At 36.4% G+C, this 17087-nt stretch overlaps 2 protein-coding genes across 5 annotated transcripts in view; one reads left to right on the top strand and one right to left on the bottom strand.

The window, feature by feature from the left end:
* The window catches only part of FAM26D (family with sequence similarity 26, member D), a 29816-nt gene extending 12868 nt beyond the window's left edge, over window positions 1-16948 (bottom strand). For 3 of the 4 annotated variants that reach the window (XM_011935054.1, XM_011935055.1, XM_011935052.1), the window contains exons 1-2: window positions 16770-16948; window positions 2627-2734 (exon numbers count right to left, since the gene is read on the bottom strand). In XM_011935054.1, coding sequence (XP_011790444.1) covers window positions 2627-2685 — 59 coding nt within the window. In that variant the 5' untranslated portion in view covers window positions 2686-2734; window positions 16770-16948. The remainder of the gene's footprint in view (window positions 1-2626; window positions 2735-16769) is intronic. The other variant, XM_011935056.1, reaches the window with a different exon arrangement.
* The window catches only part of TRAPPC3L (trafficking protein particle complex 3-like), a 50449-nt gene continuing 34264 nt past the window's right edge, over window positions 903-17087 (top strand). The window contains exons 1-3 of the mRNA XM_011935058.1: window positions 903-1040; window positions 3108-3205; window positions 6035-6134. Coding sequence (XP_011790448.1) covers window positions 999-1040; window positions 3108-3205; window positions 6035-6134 — 240 coding nt within the window. The 5' untranslated portion in view covers window positions 903-998. The remainder of the gene's footprint in view (window positions 1041-3107; window positions 3206-6034; window positions 6135-17087) is intronic.

The following is a 17087-nucleotide window of genomic DNA, read 5'->3' as shown; positions in this document are numbered from 1 at the left end:
CAAAGTATTCTTGAGTCTGTCCCTTCATAGCAAGAATTTGCCAGAACAAATAGGACGAATGGACTCAAACTATAAGTAGTAGAAAACTGCTTTCCTAAACTGAATTTTCCGCTTCTGTTTCTGGAAAGATTTTGATCTTCCTCTGCACCCTGCAGTTGTCAAGGTGAAAGGATTTTTTATTTGAACTTTAAGTATTTCTGCATAAATAAAGAGAGCCTTCAATAGCTAACATCTCCAGAACTCTCAAACGAAGGCTAAGGGCTTACTTTGTCTACCAGATCATTATACTTCATTATACTGTAGAGCACCCATTTTGAACAACAGTTTTGTAAGAAAATATTGCCCGTTCTATCACTCCTTAATGTTGTTGATTGCTGCTAATGAAAAGAAAAAAAGGTTACCAGATATATTTGAATACTGCAATCACACAAGATAGGGATCTATGGTTTTGGGGACAATGTGATAACCATTGGTGTAGTTAAGGGATCAGGTTTGAACTCAGGATTTATTACCTACGGATTGCTGATCTTGTCTCTCTAATTCTTACAACAATCAATCCAAGACTGAATAATGCTAACACTTAGATCTATCTTGGATTGCAAAGTTTTCTGTTTATGATTTTAAAACAATGTCTTGGCATGAGAACAAAACACCACTCTAGAACTCCCTTGGGCTAAAGAATTTTTTGTGTCTCAGTGCTTCAGGTCTGACTTCACATTATCAGCTTTTATGGCTCTAGATTACAATTCATCCTTACAAATGAAGCAGTTATTTGATCCGTGGCAAGTTACGTGGCTATAAGAAAATCCTGTTGTTATGGTTTTTTTCCCTCTTCAGTTCAGCAAAGAGCAAAAGCAGTAGAGTGCAGAAGTAGCACTCCTGTCTGAAAGCAAGGAAGAGCTTACAAAAACAAAACAAAAAGACCTGGACTGATATACCTTTAAGAAACAGACAAAAGAAGATAAATTGAAGATCACATTCTTCATCTATCAAGCACTATGTCTCGCCCTGCACACCGAAGACCAGAATACCATAAAATAGTAAGATCTTTCTACAAAGAGATTTTTTCTACTTCAGGGAAAATGTTTTCTTGAGTGATTTCTGATTTATTTTAAAAAGTGATGCTATAAGAATTTTTAGTGGAGGAAAGAGAGGGTTCAGCGAGGTGAATCATAAATGACACATCCAGGAATAATTATGATTATCTCCCACATAAAGAATAATCAATTCTTTATACAGACTTTAAGGTCTTCTTTTCTGACTAATTATATCCATACGAGTGTCAATTTTTTTTGCCTCTGACAGAAAATATGAAAATATTAGCAATTTTTTGTATTTCATACTTCAGGAAATAGGAATTTATATATATATGTATGTGTATATAGGTATATATATGTGTGTATATATATATAGTTGATTATGTGTAAAACTGAATAGAAATAGGTCATCAAAAAAGGATTGCCTTTAAAAATGTTTCCTAGTCTTGTTGTAACTTGGTATGTAATATTATCCTTTCTATATATTCCAGGTTAAGAGTTATTTATAAACCTTACCTTTGCAGATTAGTTTTAAATAACATTCTTTAATACTCTCTTAGTTTTAGCCATTCAGAAGCTACAGATACAAAAACTCATTGCTAACTTTAAAATTCTGTTAATTATTTCAGGAGACTGATGGGCATTTGATATAATTAAGTAATTTCAGACTTGGTGTTTAGAATTGTAGTGACTAACTGGCATACTTCAGTTTGAAATGCCTGCGGATACCTCCTCTGGCATTCTGGTATCTTGATTTATTTTCCTGTGGGACTCTCAAGTGCTAAAGATAAATGATACATACTTCATATTATACCAAAATCACTTGATTTTATAACGCAGTTAAAATGTATTTTTATCCTGATACATTCATAACCTACTGAAATAGTTAATGATGTTCTGTCAGATATTCACATGATTATTTTTATTGTTTTAAAAACTATGAAGATAAACTTATGTTGACCTTTCCTAGTATCTGTGGTATGGATTTGAGACGCAACTGAACAGGCAGTTCAAGGTACAGTCCTTGGCCATGAAGCAGAATAGAGAAAGCTGGCCTTTATGGGTACTGAACCAGAAATTCAGCTGGAAATAAAATAGGTTTCAATATATAATAGTGCCCACCCATCAGGGACAGAGAAGAAATTCCATTATTTCAGTTTGGCCTTAATTATAAATGGACACAATGTTGGGACCATGGCATGTAGGTAGGGTATAATTTTTTTTTTACTTTTATTGTTTTCAGATTCTTTCGTTTTACTGGTAGTTACAACAATCTCATTCTCTCTCTCTCTCTCTGTCCCCCCCACCCTTCTTCACCTTTGCTTATCTTTATGCTGTAGCATTGGTACATGGCAGCACTTTGTCTTCTGCTGTGGCTCTTATATGTTGAGCAGACTTTTCACTGATAATTTACCGGCATTTCTTGTGATTTATTATTAGGTTCTTGGAAAAATCCTAAGTCAAACCTAAATTGTCTTAAGCTTTAGTTTTCATCTATGATTTACTCTAAAAATGGGACATATTTTGGAGATTTATAAGGAAATATCACTTTCTCCTTTTTTCTCTAAGTAAAAAGAAAAGAAACTCACAAATTTGCTGCTTCATTTGGGTTTATCCTGAAGGTCTCCTTGGCAGATCCAGGAGCCATTAGGGATTGTGCAGACTCCTGAGAAGTCTTATCCAATTCTTCCTTCCAACTGAAAACATGGTTGGCATATATTTTAGAAAAACAGAAATTTATGTTAGAAATTAGTATTTTTAAAAAACTGTCCTCCATGAAAATACATTGCAAGTTATCATGTATGCAAATGCATAGAAGGATGCTCTCATGTTGAGAAATTCATTTTATTTAACAGCTCTCTCTCCCCCACCCCATATCAATGTATCCAAATGTGAATATAATTTGTTTTCAAAAGTGCGAATTGTTGCAATAATAGGAGGAAGGAAAAAATGTACAGATGACCTCTAAGGCTACTTCAAACCAGATTTTGTAAAAAAAAAAAAAAAAAGAAATGCAGTAGTATACTGTCATAACTTGCCTGTAACAAGAAACTACCCCTTTTTCTCCAGAATAAAGATCTCTTTGTCCTTACCTATGGAGCTCTGGTTGCCCAGCTGTGTAAGGATTATGAGAAAGATGAAGATGTGAACCAATATTTAGATAAAATGTAAGTGGAAGTCCTTCATTCTTATTGAATGTCTATTGTTTCTTACATCACCTGCATTCTTGCTGCCTCTGATGACTTCCCTTGCTTCATTTCACCAGCGGTTCTTCTATCTCAATTAATCACATCTGAAAGCTGAACATAATTTCTTACAAGTGCCATTTGGGTTGATAGAATAAAGTAATAGGAAGGAATTTTTTCCTACAAATATCAAGTGTGGGATGTTTTCTCTTTAGTTAGAAATCATTTCTTAAGTGACTTAAGAGTTGCTTATAAGCAAAATATGTGGTAAAATTGAAATTGTTCTATTAACAACATGACGGAACATCAAATTTTATTCTTTTCAGAAGTCTTTTGTTCTAACACAACTCCTTCCAATATAAATATATGCTTACACAAGCACAGACCATCTATTGAAAGATATGCAAGAAACTCATAATGGTAGTTTCCTAAGGGGAAGATGGAGAAAATGGGAATTATGAATTAAAGGGAGAGTTTATTTTGTTTGAGATAGCATTTTTATTGTTTGAATGTTTTTTAATCCTTACTATGCTTTTCTTAAAAAACACATTAGGTAGAAAAACTCACTTCTTCCTTTTTAAATGAGACCCATTCTCTTTGTCTTTATTATTGGAGATTCCTCCTGCACAAATTCTACCTTTTGATTTTCTCTGAATAACTATGTGATCATCAGATGATTGCCAAACAATAAAACATCTGTCAATGGTTTTTGAACATCTTAATTATAAACTCTGAAGAGGACTCTAACAGAGGAAAGACTGGAAAATGTGTACTGGTTAGAAGATTTATCTAGGCAGATTGAAGGGGAAATTTAGCCTAACATTTTAGAGCTTTTTAAAAGGGTTCATTGTATTTTCAGTTGAAATACAGAAAAAGACAACATAAAGATGGAAAATCTTTTTTAAAAACTCTCATTTTTCTTCTTTCTGTATGCATATTATTTTTCTTTTTAAAAAGTTCTAATTTATTTTGTACACGTCTTTTTTTTTTTTTTTGGCATTTTTACTTAATTAGTCAAGGGCATTCACAAAGAAGAGAACTGCCCAACTGTCCACCTATAGATTTCTTGGTCACTTCGTTAGCTGAACTGTCTATAGCTGTGAGGAATGTTAAGGTTATTTTACACTAAGGTCACACTTAAACATCTGACATAGCATTTCCAGAAATTACTTCATTTTATTTGACTTATGTTAAACTTGCATTGTTTTGTGAAAAAGCTGTGAATAATAAAAAAGCTCACTTATTTGACTCAAAAAATACCTTCGGTTAGCTAATTGAGTATACATTTAACAAACATGAATGAAATATTAAAGAATAAATTTTTGAGAAGCTGCAGAAAGATCTTTCCTTAAGAAAAAAATTCACATTTAGATTTATAGCTTCTGCTGGGAGCCTCTTACATTTTTAATTTATAAAATATCTACTTTGCAGAAACATATCCTTTGACCAAAGCAATATGTGTAGATATAGTACAGCTCATAACGTTTTGGCTTCTGATCACTGTTCCCAGTTGCTGAGCTGTGGATATGCAAAGTGATAATTAGAAAACACTGGAAATATTTTTGAATCCTGATACAACTATTTCTGTAAAGTAGACATGTTGATTGTTAAAAGTCTTTGCAGTGTGAGCTTCTTGGCTGAAATTATAAACCATTTTTCTCTAAAGCCAAGGAAGCTAAACTGAATATTTCTATCCACTCAGAAATATAAATAGGATATCTCACAAGATTCACTGAATTCATAAGCACTCTCACATCAAATCTGTCTCCTTGCAACCACCTAGTCAGCAAAGATTTCATCTCTTTTTAGAGCCTCTGGAGTAATCATTGCCTCTGAACGCTGTGGTGTCTCACTGGGCGTTTTGTGGCTCCACTGGAAATCGTTTCACTTGTCTATGCACATGTGGCTGTAAAATTAAAAGACCAGTTTTGTGATAGAGGTTTGGCAAAAATAGCGTCCCATTTGATTTCCACCTTGCAGGTCACATTTTCTCAGCTAGATTGCAAGTTCTTATAAGACAGAGACTTTGACCTTTCTTTATATCCTTTTGGGAATTTTAGTCATTTCTCAGTTTATCTTGTTGAAAGTGTGTGCTCAGCCACCTTAGTTACATATTCAGTGTGTGTATAATCACATCTCAATCGCAGGTTCTCAAAATTGTACTTCAGGCACTACTAGAGCTATTTTCTTGGGGTGGAGATAACACAATACCTTCCCCCAAGTCCCATAGTTTGTTTCCCTGGAATGAAAAACGAGGTTTTTTTTCTTAGTAAACTTCAGAGTCTGAAGTTGCCGAAACTTTCACTGACAATAAAAATTTTTTCTGCTCCTTTCTTCCCCTCCTTCCAGAGCTCATCCTGGAAATGCCTGCCCTTCTACCCTGATAACAATGCTAAGAGAAGAGCGAGCATCCGGGTATCACACATGTAGCAGACACTTTAGCTAGACTCTCATTTGATTTCCATCATAGCTAATGATGAGAAAATTAGTTGCCACTGAGAAACATTAGGCTACAGACACCAGCCTTCCTTAATTTTAATTTACATTGTCAAGTTTGGGCCAGTCTTGATTCTAGGCAGACTATTCTGCTTGTAGGAGATCTGTTAATATTTCCTCGCTGTGTTACTCTCTGCTTCTGTGGTCTGTGGGATGAATAAGAAGCCCATGGCAAAAAGCCATTTAACTCATCATATGTGGTTTGATTTGTGATTCTCTTGCACAAGTGCTAAACACACAAATCCCTTCTTAAAAACTGATAGACTTCACTAATTTCTTAGAATTTTCAGACCACACTCTTTCCTTCATCCACAGGGGTTACGGCATTGGAACACGGCTTGTAGAAGACTTTCTGGCTCGATCCTGTGTGGGAAGATGCCATAGTTATTCAGAAATTACAGACATAATTGCCCAGGTAACTATGTTTTTAGCTCTGCCGATATGTCTTGAAAATCTCTGATTATTTTTAAGTTTGGTGGTTTTTCTGCTCAGACTGGACAGGTTCCATCTGCATTCATTGTTAGGTGCTGAGAAAGGAGATTCTAATTGAAAAGCATTTTATTTCAGCACAGAGATAAAGCTACTGTGAACTGAAAGATGCATTTAAGCAACTATAGATTTTCCTGACTACAGGAGTGTGTAGAGTGTATGTCTTCTAGTGGGAAAAGCATTTTCAGAAGGTAAACAAAAGGGGAGTGCAATAGGGCAACCTTACAACATGCATGCCCCAAACCAGTTTCTTCATGATCATTTTCAGCACATAGAGGGAGATGGTTTTTGGTAGTATCAGAGAACATTGTTTAGTCATTCCTAGAGTATTTTCCCAAGAGAAAAATAGAACTTCCTGTAAATATATTTGTTCTAAGAACTTTCATAGCCCTGATATATAGAAGAGAACTAGGAATTATCCAGGATTAGCTCACTGTTATTAGAAATTCAACTGGAAAATGCATCTTCAGCCAGCATTTAAAAAATCTTGGCCTATGGTTATTAATGTAGTGTTGTCACTTTGTGCATGAATGGCTGTCATTCTATACCATCATGCTTTCTGAGCCTAAAAGCAGTTTTACACACTGTTTGTCTTCCATTGTCACAGTAACCCTCTGAAGTAGGCAGAACTGGAGTTACTATCCCCATTTTCCAGATAGGAAAATTAAGTTCCAGAAATAATATGATGAGCAGTAAATAATAGTATATGTGGGAAAAAATTCTACATTAAAAAATACAATCCAAATGAAAGATTTTTCCATTTACTGATATTATTACTTGTATTATTTCATGGCTAGTGAATAATGCAGTCGAAACTGTTATCCGAGTATCTTCCAACCTTAGCACAGTGAGTTTATCACACCACTAACCAGGTTGGGGAAAAAAGTCCATTTCTATATTGTCAGAATATATGTAAGATCCCAAAACAGTAGTTTGAAAAATAAAATAAAACATTTTTTAATGAAACTAATTATATGGGCAATACTACAAGAATAACAGCTGTTTTAATGGAAAGTAAATACTTGTAATATATAAATGTAGATGGTTGTGTTTTGTTGCATTTCTAGTTGGTAGCCCTCTAGGGTCTTTGATTAGTAAGACGTAGTCTTTCTATAATGAGGATAATTCGATTGGTTTGAGAATGACTCCCTCTTGATCTTTGCCAAAATTCATCCCATTAGCTTAGTGTGGGCAAATCACTTGAGCTCAGGAGATCAAGACCAGCCTGGCCAACATGGTGAAATCCCATCTCTACAAAAAGACACAAAAATTAGCCGGGCGTGGTGGCACAGCTGTAGTCCTAACAACTCAGGAAGCTGAGGGGTGGATGACTTGAGGCTGGGAGGTGAAGGTTACAGTGAGTCGAGATCATTCAACTGCACTCCAGCGTGGGTGACAGAGTGAGACCTTGTTTCAAAAAAAAAAAAGAAAGAAAGAAAAATTTAAGACTTTGTCTTGCAAATTCATAAGGCGGTAGAACATTGACCAATAATCTGAAAACTTACAGAATGTGGACAATAAAACCTGACTCATGTGTTTAAGGTTGTTTGTTAGGCTTTGAAGATTTGAAGAAAATAATTTCAAGGGCGATTTGGAGACTTCATTCTAAAGATATGTTAGCACAACTAGCAAAAATTTTATTCCTCTGGATATGTTTGTATATGTATGGTACACATCTTTTTCCATTTATTAATGTATTCACTTATTTATTTAAGAAGATGATTAACAGAATGAAAAAAAAAATCTGTTGAAAAAAGAGCAGTAACCAACTGGAAGTAGAGGCATATACAACCTCATTGCTGAGAATTTGGAATTGCATTCTGTCACACGATGTAGGGTCAGAGATCATCTGAAATATGCTCAATACTGTAAATGCTCTTGGCCCAGAGAATATTGGCTGATCCAGTTAGAATAGTGCAGTGTAATGGGAGGATTCTCTGGTTCTTTCTTACTGTCTATTCTTGGCGCTGAGGGCACCATCCAAATCACTGCAAAGCTTCTGAAGGAACTCAGAAGAGATAATTCCACATATTCACTTTAATTAGAGGAACATAAAGGAACAAGGCTTCTCTAGTAGAAAAAAAAGATAACTTTTAAAAATTAGTGTCATTAAGTTCAAAATAGCTGCTAACAAATATCCCATATAAATCCTTCCCAGAGGTGTCTAAGAAGTCTCATGTAAAACTTTCTTGTTACCTGTGGTCCTCAATCAGGATATTTCTCTATTAGCCGCAGGAAAATTACAGAGCTGAAAGTCAAATTAAATATGCCAATAGGAAGTACATGTTTATGTGGGGCGTAATGTAGGCCTTCTTACCGGATAGATACTCAATAAAAATTAGTTGAAAGAAAAGAAAAGATGAAGGGAAGAGGGGAGGAAGGAGGAAGAAGGAATCAAAGCAGTCTTTTGTTCAGGCCCCTTGGGAAGTTGCTTTTCTTCTGCAAGAGGTAGCCTGGGAATGCTCCTCACCTTGCCCAACACATTCAAGGGCTCCTCAAGTCCCTTCCTTGAGGAACTCCTCGCTTTACCTGACAATGAAGTCTTCAATACGTGGAAATAGAACAAGAATTCTTTCAATGCTCCAGATTAAAAAAGAAAAGATTGAAGAGGAATCGAGTAAGAAATGTTCTATGGAGAGCATAAGAAAGAAAATGAATTCGTATCTCAGCAAGAAGAGACCCATGAAGAAAATCCAGAATGTTCCCCATTTAGAAATTATATTCAAAAATCATATTCTGTCTTTAAAAGAGTAAAGAAGCTTCTAATGAAATTTGACCTCCTAATGGTACACAATTTTCACCAAGTTAGAAACAAATCTGTTTGATTCTCCCCTATTAGAAACATGTACAACATCTGCTTTCCAAATATCCCTTCTCTAAGCTTTTCATGTCTTTTCAACCATTCTGATGAATTCCTTCCTGTGTCTTCTGTCCTCAGTGAACATGAAAAAGATCCACTTCCACTCCTATGCAAGATTCTTGTCAATGAGGAGAATATTCATCACCTTCACCCTTCTCTAGTGTAGGACAGTTGTCCCTGCTCTTTGCACCTTCCTTCAAAGACCTGATGTCCTTCCTCTTAATCATTTTTACCTCTCCAGCAAAATGTTCCTTTACTTGTAGCAATAATGTCACCCATTTAAGGAGCATTTTGACAAAGATGAAAGGTCAGACTTCAGTTATGGACCTGCCCACTGAGGCTTTGTTAATAATTAGCAGCTTTCATTCAAACGTCGGGCCTGTTGGCAGCATTATCTCATTAATCCTTGTAAACTCTCCTCAGAGGAGGCAGATGTCAAATGATACAGTCTTACAGAGAACTAGGCCAAGTTCAGAAGTTTACTGTAGTCACATGCTGCTCCCAGAGCATGGCAGAGTCAGGAACAGAACCTAATGGCTGTAAAATTTGTTTGGCTGCCCTCTCAGACCACACACTTCTACCGAACACCATTATCATCCTTCTCAAGTACTGAGCAGCTAGAGACCATGGCAGCCATAGAACTCATGATCTCTGTCCTGTCTCCAGGGAAGGAAAGAGAGAGAAGGAATGCATTTAAAGAGAATTGACTAGATGAAGAAACCTATGCCCAGACAGGAGAAGTGATCCCTGCCTCTGAGTTAGTAAAAAGACTGCATGTAGGAACAGGTTTCCTGAACTTAACGCTGCACTCTGCACGCCTCCGCCTTTGCGAGGGAAGGACTGTATAACTTCAGGTGTTCATAACATTCCTCTCTCTTGTTTTCCTCACTTGTTTTTTTTTTTCAAAGAGGAGGTCGGTCTGTCATTAGGCCTCTGACGATGTCTTTTAACGTGTAGTAGACCTTTAGTTGCGCCATCTAGTGGTCTGAAAAGAAATCCCATGACAAGGGCCAAATCACGGAAGGCAAAAATCTTTAGTTGGCCTTGCATTTTATATAAAAAGAAGATGCCAAGCTAAATATAAAGTCTAGTTCCTACAACATTAAAATACATCCATTTTTAAAACAGAATTTTATCGTATACAACAACTTTTTGTGGTGGTTACTTCAAAGTATAACTACAAATATTAAATACGACTGATTTGTTTTGAAAATTAGTAAGTCAGCAGCATTATAACACGATATTGAAAAACTTTAATAGCATTGATGTTTTCTTTATAAAATTTCAAAGTAACTCCTACCTATTGCCTGTATTTCCCTTATAAGAACATTGTAAAATAAAAAGAACATCTATCATCTGTCATTAGCCCCATTTTACTGATAGTATAATTGAGACTTATATGCTATCACCACGGACACAGTAAGAAAACCCAGCTTAGAATTTAATTCTTCTGACCTTATTCTAGTGTTTTCTCCACGAACTAATTGTTTAAAATGTATCTTTAAAGATTTTTTCTATTATGATAATTGTTCTGAGAAAAATTTTGTAGTTGGTCTAAATGAAAATGTGTCACATGCAGTAGAATTACCATAGCTGATTTTAGTTGTAGTAATGAAATATTAGATAATTTAACTTACTTACACACCTGTATGTCTTTCTGTTTATTATAAGGGAAAGCAGAAAGTGCAATTGCACCTGTCTCTGGTCAAAGAACCAAAAACCACCTTAGTTATACAAAATATATTTTAGGGTTTCCAAACACATTTATGATAAAATAGTTTTGTTATTAGGAGAAGCTAATTAGAGACAAACTTGATCATTTAAATCAAGATGATTACAAAGGCTAGGTTTGACAATAACTATAATCATGTTGCCTTTTGAAAGTAATTTGGACACTAGGAGCTGCGATCCTCATCAGTAGACGAGCACTGGCCTAACCATGTCCAACGTAGTGGAGATTAAAAAGGAAGAGCCCGCCCACATCCCGCTGACTTACATTCCCACTGTGTGACTCTGAGCAAGTTGCTTAGGCTGTCCGAACTTCGGTTTCCATATTTGTCAGAAGAGACTTCTTTCGGCTGTCATTCTCCTTAATTTCGGGTATTACTTTCACTAGCTACCATCTGCACATGGAATTATAATCATAAATAGCTGAGTGTGGTGAATGTAGCTTCCAAAGTCTCCTGCAGAGCATCTATACCTTCCAGTTACTGACAGTGTTTATAACTGCTTGGCCTTGCACAAATTATGTTTGTCAAAGTTGGGGAAGCTTTTTGCTCTCAGGTCCATGTCAATATGATGATTACTCTGAGGGACGTGGGGGAATTTATCATTTTTCAGTGTAAATATCACATTACTTTGTTTTCACTGTAAGAGGGGATTTTTAAACACAGCATAAAAAGACTTAAAAGACTTGAAACCCTGATTTTTAGGTTTAAAAAATCAGCATCTAATATACTATGCTTGTTGGAAATTCTGGAAAGCAAAAGAAGAGATCTTTTCCTTTTATAGTATAAATTGAAATTTTACCTTAATTAAATAATGTGAGCAATGATTTTGGGGGATAAGTAATAAAAAAAATCAAGGAAATGGTCATAGGAAGCAATATGAATGAGGGTGCCTAAAACATGGAAGTAAATCTAAGTGGTGAATTTTGTAAGTGTAAACTCTAGGGCAAAAGATTTAAGCACATAATCCAGAGAGAAAACAAAATAGCAGAGGGAATTTTTTTCCCAGTGGATGAATCATTTTTATTTCAATAAAATGGTCCATTTGAGATTAGAGTTGAGTGTATGCAGAAAAATTTCAGCAAATCGTGCTAGTCATATTTTTTTTTTCTGCTTCTGATCTGAATGCACAAGACTGCTGTGACTGAATCTATGGGACGAATGAAAACATTTCAAGCCGAAACTCCTGAGCCACTTCAGAATGGAGACAGCACGAGGGCTATGATTTCCAATCTCCAATACAGATTTGTGCTCAGAAGCACTGATTTGACACTTCAACAAGGATATCCCAATCTGATTTTATTAGACATTTTCAGAGGGGAGTCCCACAGCTTGGAAGGTGAGCCAGAGAGGGTTCAGTCAGGAGACGGGAATCACACAATTGTTTCCAAATGAAAGGTTGAGTAGAAAACATTATGAGCTATTTATAGGTGATGAGTTACTGAGAAAGTGGGAAAAAAACCACAGTATAGAATTTAGGAGTGAGAATGAGCACCCAAAGGAGGAATCATTTTTAGACAGAGTTCCACTTCTTCAGCAGGAGCAAGCCAACAAAAGGCACGCTAGAGACAGAAGAAAAGCCCCTTCTTCCTGCAGTGTCCCTGCAACACCTTCTTCTGGCCAAGCAGAAATGTCTGCATGATGGAGCTCTAGCATTACAAGCAGGGCAGTGAAGGGTAGGTTTTAAGCTGAGAGGCAATAATCTGACAACCAGCACAGAAGCCATGAGCCATCCTGATTGTTACTTATATTTCTATGGCCATCTTAAATTTTGGTGGCCTCGTGTTTGACCCTATTCCACCTGCTCTCCCACGCTGGGATGAATCTGGCCACTCAACGCAACTCTAGCTGTCTGGTGGAAGGAAGAGGTGGCAAAGGAAGTCACCTGCTTTTATTGCTAGAATGGTGTCAACTTCCTGCCACTGAAGACACAAAATAGATTGAAGAGCACAATTTTCAGTGTGCAAACTTTTCTTCTGAAATAAAGACTTTTTGTTAAATACTGTGAAATTTGTTAAATACAACCACTACCTCTTTTCTCCTATTAATTTCTTCAACTTCTACAACCATATCTATGTTCCCTTTCTCAATCCCTCCAATGACTGTAAATCTACTGTCTCTATTTGATTACTGTTGGAAGTACTGTTAAATGACACTGTGGTCAAGAACTCCGGAATATCACCTGCCAATAATTTGTACTTTCTTCCCTGGAAGCCCAAGGTGGTGATATGCAAGGACAAATGGCAGACTGGCCCTTAAGCTACCACCCAGTGAAAGATGTAGCTGGGGGCTTAGACTTAAAGCCTGCCAGTGGGTCTCATAGGCTTTAAATTAACCAAGTTCACTTTCTGAAATGTTCATTAGGTCTTTCTGTGCCAAAGGGAGACAATTAGTTTGCATTACGTGAGGCAAGAGTTGTAGTGTTAAGTAAGCAAAAGTGACAGAGCAACATTGCACAGGTAAGGGAACCCATGATTAACCTTACTTAAACTATCTTTATTATGAAAGCAGAGCAATGTAAGTCTGCATTTTAGTTTAATGTTTTAATCAGTTCGTGAAATTCAATTTTATCGTGTTTTGTGCCTGTTGATCTTCCAACGATTTGCTGTTGACCAGCTTATTTTGTACATAGTTCCAGTCTCCATCTAAAGAAAGCAAAGATGTTTCACAAAAATGGAAGTAATACAGTTTCCCAAAGTTATGATAATACTAGTAAAATTTTTAAATTTGATTCTTTATTGTATTAACCAGTGAAGTTATCTTTCATTTACAATTTCATTTCCCCAGCAGATCTGTAAGTTTTTCCAAAGGAGGGATCATTTATAGCGTTCTTGGGATTTGGTTCACCCGGTAAATCCACACCTGTTGACATTTATTAAATATTGTTGAAGTGAACTTAGAAAATATTTGAAGAACTTTTCACTCATCTACACTCTGTTGCTCCTCCTAGTCTGTCCAGAAGAGGGCGGTGGTCCACATTTGTCTCTAAATGAAAGACTCCTACTCTGTCTGCTCGATACTAACACCACATGCAGAAGCTGCCCTCTTATTTCAAGCAATATTCATTACACTCAAAATTAGCACTCTAAAAGTACCTGGTTGTTCACAATAACAAATCCACAACAACAAGATTTAAACTGCGATAGGATCCTGAACAGGAAAATAACTGATTCTTATTAAATAATGATAGTGAACTCAACTTGATAATTTTATTGAAACATTTGTTTTTTCTAATATTGTTTATAATATTGTATTTTAAAATTAGATATAAATCAAATATAAATAAATTGTAATTGTATTAAATTATATATTTATTATTGTTTTTCCATTGTTATTTATTATATGAGTGTAGTATGTTTCAGAAGAGAGATATTCATTCTGCTACTCTGAGGTCAATTGTAATTTCAAATGAAGATATTAAGTCGGTAATCAAATCATTACATACATATTATTATGGAAAATGCTTGAAAATTATCCTAAAATTCATCATGGAGCCAAATTGTTTTAGGTAGACTCCTTTAGGTTACCAGCATTTGGTTTATGTCACATCTTTAGGGTTTATTGTAGAGATATTCTGGGACACAATAATCAGACCCCATGAAAGAACAAAAATTGGAAAATCCTTCCAGTTTTAGTCTATCTTGAACCCTCAGTAGCAAGCCTTTGTGGTTCTCTACTTCAGTCCTGTGCCATTTTCGTGACTCAAACTTTCTCTGCTTGTTCTGCTCTTATAATTACCTAATAATATCTTTCCATTTTTCTTTTCCTTCTCTCCACCTCATTGCTTCTGGTGTTTCACAGTTTTGTTGCCTCATGGCTTCTGCTTACTCTTTCTTCTCTGGGTGTCGTTTGCATTCTGCGCAATCACTCAAACTGTGACTTTCTCTATGTGTTTCATATTTAAAGTCCCCAAAAGAGAGTCTTTAACCTGTCCAGCCAATCGCTAGCCCTGTGTTAGGTAGAGTTTCTTGCTAGCTCACTTCCAGGGCCCTAGCCAAACTGTGAACTGACTGTCCAGGCTCAAAATGCCCACCCTAATCCATTAACTGTGGCCAGAATGGCAGGATAATTAGACAGAAACTGGCAATCACAGGGAGCCCCTCAGGAAGGGAATCTGGGTATGAAAAACATTCCAAGATTTTCCAAAACAGGACAAAGTAATTGATAAATATCTTGTTCTTCTTGTCCAGGAAGTTAGTAACAGATATGTGTGTGTGTGTGTGTGTGTGTGTGTGTGTGTGTGTGTGTGTGTGTGTGTGTATATATATATGTGTGAGTCTCATTTTATCTATGAATCTTCTGCTCACAATATTTATCTCACTGATGCTGGTGTTTGTTTTTCTTTGTTTCAGAGCTAGAATTTGGGGCAAATAACTAGTGTTGCAGACTCCATTTGGTATGCTAACTATAAGGTATTGAAGTAGAAAAAACTGTCTTTGCTATACATTTGCAGATAATAACAAAGAAAGCAAACACTTCAAAATAAAATGCCTCTGCACTTGGAAGCAGTCAAGTGAAACCACATTGTTAATGCAAAGTAAATATTTTAGACCATTAGCAAGAGTGGGGCTAACGTTACTCAGGACAGTGAGCTCAGAGGAACGCTTTGGTAGAAGGGAGATAACCAAATTCTCCTAAGAAAAATGATGTTGTGCTACAATAGATAGTATTAGGTTTCCCTTTGAACTTCTTATAAAGGAATGAATTACAAAAGTTTGCTCTGGTCATCTAATCCTGTGGGGCTTTTTCTTTTGTTACTCTTTTTTCTAAGTCTTTTTCAGTCATTTCTCTTGATATTCTGTGTATTTTCTTTTTTCAAAGAATGTTACCAGAGATAATCTGATTTTTAATGTGAATAGGAAAAGTGCCCAGATAAAATGAACTTAAACCAGGGCATCCAAGTCAGAGACAGCAACATATCTTAGGCTGTTTTTACCTTTCTCTTGAAAAAGGGGTGGGAGGGGGCGGAGTCCCTTATGCTTCTGTATTTTACTTACTTTGCTTTCTTTTTTTTCTGATTATATTTGGCTTCCTTAATTTTCTAAATAACAAGTATCTTAAAAACAAATACTTCTCTGAAAGTTACCATATTTCACAATTTTGGGTCTAAGTCTAAATGTAACACACCCAGTACAATGCACAACACTTGAATTTTGCTGCCATCATAATGCTGTGCACAAAATGGGGAGGCATTTTTTTCCTGTCCTCTGAGTGTTCTTTCTTTTACTAGGATGAATATTTAAACCTCAGTTTTAGAGTTGCTTTCCATTCCTCAACACTCCTTCTCTTACACACAACAACTTACTTTAAGGTATAGGCTCAGAAATGCAGCCCGGGGGCCATAAAATAAAAGACTTAGGACCTGTTTATTTTCATGCAATCTCTGCCCTTCACTTGGTTAAAATCTCTCACTGATATTGTGGAGACTGATTTTTGCTCATGGTCCTCTCAAAGAGTGACTCATTCATGCTGCATTCACCTCATGAGGGCTGAAGGCACATCACGGCAACTGCCTACCTGTTAACCTCACCAGATGACATGTAACTTCTGCCTTGCAAGACATGGAGAGGGGGTTCTGTGCTCTCCACATAGATACTGAAGGCAGATACGAGTGGTGGACAACTTCCACTCAGCTCCAATCTACTTTACCTCGAGCAACACAGTGCTCTGTCTACCAAAAGCAACCTGACAGGAAATCCCTAAGGGAATGCTGGGAAGCAGGAGGGTGCATGGAGGTTACCCCATATTAACTTCTGTCAGACAGCCAACAGTTGTGACTCTGTTCATTACAAAGATGCTAAAATTTTCTGATATCTCGCCACTGTCTTTTCTTAGAATAACATGTAAATAGATACTTGAGAAATTAGCTGTTACTGTACATGCCTCCCACCCCGGCCAGAAGATTGAAGGAGGAAACCCAGGTATTGGAACGAACAGAACCCCCAGGGTCTAGTAAGACCCAGGCATTCCTTACAATACACAGAGCTGAAGGGTATTGTACAGCAAAGCCAAGTGAGAGGCTTAGTGATTAACCTGAAGAGTCGGGACAAATGTGGAGAATGCAGGTTCACAACCAACCAGGTAGAAACAGGAGACCTGGTCAGAGAGAGCAGTTCTAGCACAGTGCAGGCAAGGCAGGACCCAAAGGTTAAAGCACTGTATATGCCTCATTCTCAACATTTTGCTAAGATTACTCATCCCTTTAATCCCTCAACAACAACAACAACAAAGGAAGCTCATCAGATAAGCCTAAATATAAAATCTTTCTTTGCTCTTACTGTTTTTCAAAGGC

Source organism: Colobus angolensis, unplaced genomic scaffold (assembly GCF_000951035.1).
Source record: "Colobus angolensis palliatus isolate OR3802 unplaced genomic scaffold, Cang.pa_1.0 Scaffold14, whole genome shotgun sequence".
NCBI lineage: Eukaryota > Metazoa > Chordata > Mammalia > Primates > Cercopithecidae > Colobus > Colobus angolensis.
The sequence above is the reverse complement of the archived record's forward strand: the minus strand, read 5'-3'. Positions and strand labels throughout refer to the sequence as shown.